Source organism: Sinocyclocheilus rhinocerous, unplaced genomic scaffold, assembly GCF_001515625.1.
Source record: "Sinocyclocheilus rhinocerous isolate Xijiao unplaced genomic scaffold, SAMN03320098_v1.1 scaffold2509, whole genome shotgun sequence".
Lineage (NCBI taxonomy): Eukaryota > Metazoa > Chordata > Actinopteri > Cypriniformes > Cyprinidae > Sinocyclocheilus > Sinocyclocheilus rhinocerous.
In genome coordinates, this window is record NW_015629038.1 from 310,274 (window position 1) to 317,388 (window position 7,115).

General features: G+C 41.7%; 1 protein-coding gene across 3 annotated transcripts in view; it reads right to left on the reverse strand.

The window, feature by feature from the left end:
- LOC107738605 (protocadherin-1-like) overlaps positions 1-7,115 on the reverse strand; it is a 193,057-nt gene that overhangs the window by 181,622 nt on the left and 4,320 nt on the right. For all 3 annotated transcript variants that reach the window (XM_016550372.1, XM_016550374.1, XM_016550373.1), the window contains exon 2: positions 371-1,205. In XM_016550372.1, the coding sequence (XP_016405858.1) occupies positions 371-1,195 (825 nt within the window). In that variant the 5' untranslated portion in view covers positions 1,196-1,205. The remainder of the gene's footprint in view (positions 1-370; positions 1,206-7,115) is intronic.

Sequence of the window (7,115 nt, forward strand, 5' to 3'; positions counted from 1 at the left end):
AAAAGAGCAATAATATGCAAGTGCTATATTAGTATATTATTATAGTGTTATATTTCAATTTCACAAAGAAATGTGCAGCATTTTGTCCAAGCAATAATAAAAGGACACATTTAATTAATAATTTGTCTTAAATCTCATTTTGTAAAAAAAATAATAATAATAAAAAATCGTGAATAGAATCAAATCATGAAATCAAAATCGTGAATCGAATTGAATCATGAGTTGAGTGAATCGTTACATCCCTACTTACAATGCATTCAAAGTATATATAATTTTACTGTATATGACATAACCTTAGCATTGCTAGCATCATGTTATTACATTTGTTTAGTTTTATATAGACAGTATGACTAAAAAATAGATTACTTACTTGTAGAACAGAATGACCCACTGGGCTGTTTTCTGGGAGCTCACCCTCATAGTGTGACTTCTCAAATTTGGGCACATTGTCATTGGCATCTGTAATGGTGATCCTGAGCAGGGCGCTACTCTGGCGGGGTGGAGAGCCACCATCAACCACTTTTATGTTGAGGTCATATGAATCTCGCTGCTCTCTATCCAGGTTTCCCAAAACAATGAGTTGTGGCAATTTCTCATCTGAGTCTTGCGCCACCTGCAGGCTGAAAAGGTTGGCAGCTTCAGGGCCAGTCGTTAGCGCGTAATCGGCAATGCCATTGCTTCCAGAATCCCTGTCGGTGGCCACAGGAATTGCGAAAAGCGCACCCACGTGCGTGTTCTCCGGGATCGACAATGTCAAGACAGGTGAAGAGAACTGTGGAGTGTTGTCGTTCTCATCCAAGATCTCGATGCGGCCTTCGATGAGCCGAGGTCCTGTTCCTTTCATTAGGTCTGTAATAGACACCTCAAATTCTAGGAAACAAGGATCGCCCTCAAAAAGGTTGCGACAGTCCTTGAGAGTTTCACGATCGATCGGGATCTCCGTAGTGTAGATATCCCCTGTTTTCCCATCCACACGGAGGAAAGGAGCGCCCACCTCGAGTTTGTAAAGGTGACCGGTGTCTGGCAAGCCCTGGTCAGATGCCAAGCTGCCAATCAGTGTGTTAGGCGGCTGCTCCTCGGTCACCTGGTAGATGATGGTGCTGACTACATCTGCAGAGCAACAGAGGAGAAGGAAAATCCACACTAGCATGGCACTCCACCGTGACCACATCTCATTGGCACTCTGGCACATCATCAGTCTGTTGCTGCAAAAGATCAAGCAAACAAACAAATAAGATTAGAGAAACATTCATTCTTCAGGCACAATCCTTCAAAGTCTCTGACAGTGCCAAGAAGCCTGTAACGTGATGGCAGCCACAGTTTTATGGTACTGATTCCCGGGGATTTATGATTGATTGTCCCTTCATGTGTTGTAAACCTCTCCTTTTTAGAGGCAGTAAATGTGTCACAAACAGTTACTTGTGTTTGACCTTCATTCTGCAAACTTCATTTCATGTCTAATTCATAAACACAACATATGCCCGTATTCCTGAGAGATGCATTGGCTGACTGACCCTATGAGAGGAGGAAGCTAGCAGACAAGTGATGTCCATTCAAATAATGCTGTCACTCTGCTTGATCTACCTTTCCTAAGATATTGATAAACTGCCTCAGCTCTCATTTCCAGAATCATGCCTGGGGTCAACGAAAAGGTGAAAACCACCACAAAATCAACCAAACATGATTCGTTTTCCTCATCTCCCAGAGCCTTATGCATTATTTTCAGTCCGCGTGAACCGGAAGTTGCGACCGACTTTACTTCCGCATTGTGATGTGCTTCCGAGACAAACGGAATATTGAATGAGAAAAACAGAGGGTGTGGCTTGTCTTTATTTCTACTGCGAACTGATTGAATGTAGTAAAGTGGGCGTTTCATTCAGAACAATACTGACAGTTGGAGGGGCGTTTTTAAGGATGTTATGCTCAAGCCCAAGCCATCAAACTGACGTCATCAGAGAAGGTCCGTCATATCAGAGGGGAGGTGCATTTTCAGATTTGGATTAAAGATTATGAAGGCAAATTTTTTTTTTTTTGTGGATTGACTTGCACGGATGAATTGTACACCACAAAAATAGCAGTGTGCGCAAACAAAATAATATAGTCAATTTTGATTTCATGTGTACTTTAATTGTTAGTTATTTTAGTTACCTTAGGTAAATTATCCCTCTTTTCTAAAAGCTGTAACTTATTCTGTAGTAAAATTAAATGCAAAAACAGTGAAAATTAAAAACTGAACTAAAATAAATGATTAATAATAATTAGTTATTTTAATAATAAATATAAAACCATATAAAACAATGTTACAAATGTTACAAAAAGTAGGAAAATAAACCAAAAGCATGGTTTCTTGAACACAGTGTCACATGTGAATCTTCCATTTCCTGTTTGAGTATTTAAGTTACTGAACACATGTTAGAAGAGTGTGGCTTTCTAATCTTCCAATGCCACTTCAGCTGATAGCTATTCACAGCAAATGGCTCCCAATTTGTGGCAACATCACACAACCACAGGGAGGTAAAAGATGGGTCTATAGAGTGTGTCTTGAAAACAGCCCCCCTCCTGCCACTTCACCAAACATTAACAAACTCAGCGTGACATACTGCAAAAGAACACGAAAAAGAAAAATCAAATAAATAAATCAGATTCTGTTTAATCCATCACGTTTAAGGTCATGTTACTTTGATGTTTCCCGCTGTGGTAATCGCAGACCCCTGTAACATATGTGGAATGTTATCCCACCATGCTCCCCATGGCTAATGAGGCAGGGCTGCTAGATTACTGTCCAGAGAAGAGACAAACACCTCAACTCGACCCAGCGGTGAACCAATGGGGGATGTGAAAGCGCTGCCACCAGTTACATTCTGCCTGTGAATACCAAGCCTAAAGAATCAAAATCAGTTTTTAAATGTCACCTTCCATGAGGTTGAAAAAAAAATCATTGTTTAACTTTAAGACCACAAATATACAAAGAAAAATGGCTGTCAGCATATTGGGGCAGCCATTTGGGGACTAAAAGGAAGTGACTTCTTCCATACACTCATCAGTATTGATTGTTTGTAGTAGTTTAGTGCATGTACCATTCAATATTTTTCCATTAGCAGACACATGACAGCGAGCCTTTCACAAACACATTACCAAAGCATGTGTGGTTAGAGCATCAAAAACGGCTAAGGTAACTGCAACAAGCACACGCTCCTCTATACGCTCCACTAAAGGCAGTTTTAATATACACAAATTAGACACCAGTGACTACAAACACTCTCGCACAACTGCAGCCACAAGGCAACGACACTGTAGGGAGAACAATGCACTAATGAGGCTGAAATGAAGGGTGGGATGTGTGACCCTGATCACACATATGATGAGAGCTTGACTCGTTTATTACTAATTTCACAGTCTAATTCTGAATCTGTCGAGACAGAAGACTCTGACACACTTTCATGTGGCTAATTAAATAGCGAAGAAAGCAAAGGGGGCTGGAGAGGTGAAAAATACCTCACCTTTAAAGCAATGTATCTCTCATTGTGGTTTTGAACGACCATCTTATGGAGTTGGCATTTCACAGTGATGCGTCAGAGTCTCTGCTGAAGGTGTGTGTTGAATTTTTTACCGTGTGTTGATGAAAAAAGGTCACCGAAAATGCAGGGCAGGGGCCTCAAACGCACTGGGTCAAGGATTAACCGGGCTGAAGAAATTGGCACTAAAATGCTATTTGTTTAAACAAAAAGGACAAGATCTATATATATAAACTAAACCAAAACATCCCATCTTCATCGTGCACTGGAAAAGTCAACAAAGCTCAAAAACATTCTCGCAACATGAAAAGCGTGTGAATCTGTTTGTTGAGATGAAGGGTTTAAAAAGCTCTCACGACATTCGCTCTCAAGGGCCCGGCGTAAAGAGTCTGTGTTAAGGTCACTGTACACTGGGAACCCTAATGTGGGCTGTAGACATCCTTTCCCACACTCTTCTATGAATATGAACACACGTGTGCTCACATATGTATGCCCCATACATCTGTGGCTGTGTAAAACTTACACACAAGATCTAAAAACAACCACAGCAAAGGAATGTCAGTGAGTGTTTGTGAGCAGACGCTCGGGCAAATGGAAAATCTTAGAGAAAAACATGAAGGTCATAAAAAAAGAAAAACAGCTGAACGTGTTTGAGTATATGAAATTTAAGGGTGGCAACGACTCAAGCCCAATTTATACTTCTGCATCGAACCTACGCCGTAGCCTACGCATAGACGCACACCCTACGCTGTAGCCTGACATGCACCTCTCCAAAAATCTAACAGCGCGTCAATTCTACGCGGACCGCAAGCGCTGTGATTGGTCTGCTAGAACCCCTCCCTCCGTATGTATATGAGTTTTGTGTATGTTTATGTGCACTTTAATATATTTTAATGCTACACCTTCTTATATAATATAAAACAAAGCAAAGAACAAGTGTCTTATCATTTATTATACTACATAGCATTATACATCAGTAGTTGTCCGCGACAAACAATGTTGATCTGCCGTGCTACAAGTCATTGTGGAGATTGAAAGAATGCCACTTCTCCTGTTCCGTTGTTGTCTCCTTTTTGTAGTTTTAAATAATGTTAGCCTACGGCGTAAAGGCTACGGCGTAGGTCAGACGCAGAAGTATAAATTGGGCTTCAGGCTTTCGGCTAAGAACTCTCCTTTGTAATGGAAATGCGTAAGTGCATATGAGTGGTGTGCCTTAACGGCAGCAACATTTACAAGACACATGAAGCCCTAACAGAGTCAAATCAAGCACTGCTATGTAGCAGACAGCTTTCCTTTCAGTTGCAGAGTTAGCACTTAGCCTTCACACAGGTACACAAAAAGCCTAGCCATTACAATGACAATAGGCCGTCGGTGGGGTTTTTCTTCACCTACGAACTTTGATTGTCATCATTACATGGTCAGAGAGGCGATTTATGACAGACCCTAAATCAACACGCACCGTCCACCTCTCTAATAATGTCTTCAAATGCACCATCGTCGAGCCGCAGCTAAGATCTCCTCGCAGGGAGACAGGCGTCGCCAGAGTGCGGTATTTATGACTACTGTCATAATCCTGTGAGAATTTATGCTCGGTTCTCAGGCAGCGTAGCCTAATTCATATTGTACTGCTGTGTATAAGCTGGATGTCATTAATATAATCAATAGCTGTGAGCGCAAAGGAAAGCGTGAATCGGCGTTCCCCCTATGGAGTCTCACCATTGGCTCTTTACAGATTATTCACAGTACATTTGGCCAGAATTTTCACATCAGCTTTAGGGGGAATGCAGTTACCCTCTCATTTCATGTCCGCAAAAAATACATTGTTAATTTCACACCTGGTCTCTTGTAACAAAACCTCCTACATCTCTCTGTCTTTCTCTTTCATATGCACACCATCCTTTTATGCCCTCCCGTGCCCTTTCAGATATGCGCTCATATATATACTGTCGAGAAGGCCATTGTGTTGTTGCGCAGGGGGAGGTTAACAGATTTAACGGGCTAATTACTATTCTAAAGCCTCCCCCGCTGACATGCTTTAAAATTGCTGTATGATTTTCTCTCTCCCTCACTCTCACTGTCTCGCTCTCCTTCTTTCCTCTTTAGAGACTTGTAATGAAGAATTTATCATTGTACCAATGCTCACCCTTCCTTTGCCAGCAAAAAAAAAACCATTGGGAATATGAGGATGGCATACCATTGCCAAGACACCCCCCCCCCCAGGGGGCATCCAGCTCAGCATGAAACAGCAAGGTGATTCTGGGGAAAATAAAGCAATAAAAGCATTTACGTAACCGCCGTGGCAGGAGTCAGATTCCTGGACGAGACACAGCAGTGGCCCTGCGTCATGGTAACACACTCAGTCAATGATTGTTCTAACCCCTCCCCATTCCGGTTTCAACACGATAATTAAAGAATTAAATTAAAGCGGTGACATTTATGAGGGTTCAGGAGTCAGCTCTTGTCTGAAGCCAGGAGAATGATTGACTCAGAAGGAAGTGTGAGTGCAGCATCTGTCCTAGGTTAATGGTTAACTCATTCGGCTCAACTGACATTTTAGTGTGCACCTGAAGTGCGTATACAAGAAATATAGCATAAAAGCAGAAGATTTATTTGCTTACGGTTACACGAGGTAAGCCGATAGACTCACCAATTGAATAAAGTTGCCTATTAATCAGCAAGGAGATCGAAAAAGTGTGTACTGACCTGTGAATAAAATGCATTCATATTTGCTCATTCTCATGGAGACCACATAACTGAATCCTCCTGAAACCACATAAATGAGCTAAAATGTAGTTCAGTAGGCAATAAACACTAACCAACCACATCCTAAATACTGAGTGCGTCAATACTTCGATGCCAGCGCCCACAGCCAATGAGTTGAGTTCATGTGAGCTTTTGTCCTCGGCTGCAGCCATCTAGGCTCTATGGGCCACCAGCTCCACGGCGTTCAGTGACCTGTTCTGGATGGGTGGTCCAAGGCCCCCCTCCCAGCCAAGTGCGAGGCATAGAGGATTACTTTAATTATTTAATTCAGCCATTGTGGGGCCAGATTAGTCTGCGCCCGCTTTCAGATGAGATGAACTGCTGCCCCGCTGCTGTCTACCAGGCTGTTACACAGAGAGAGCTGGCCAGTCACAAGGCTGGCACGCAGACTCTCACACACCATTACACATGGCTAAACACACACACACACACACACACACACACACACACACACACTGATAACATAGACAAAGACGGGAGGACTGCTGCTAATATTATGGGTTAAACAGACCAAGAGGTTGTAATAAAATTAGTGAAATAGGTTTTATTTTACTTGATATATGTATTACTTTTGTAATGCTGTCAACATGGGAAGGAAGAAGCTCAACACTGGTTGACTGCTTGTTATTTAGTCGTTTTGACCAATAGACAATTATTTTCCATGAACAGTATAAATGCACATTATATTAACTAATTAAAATTAATCTTTATATATATAGTTGAAGGATTCTAGATGTTGCCTTACAAGAAATGAAACCGAAGAAATTTGTTTGCCTTATTTCATACAGTAAAACAAACCCATAAGCACAGAAATGCTGAAATGTATCACTTTAGGTT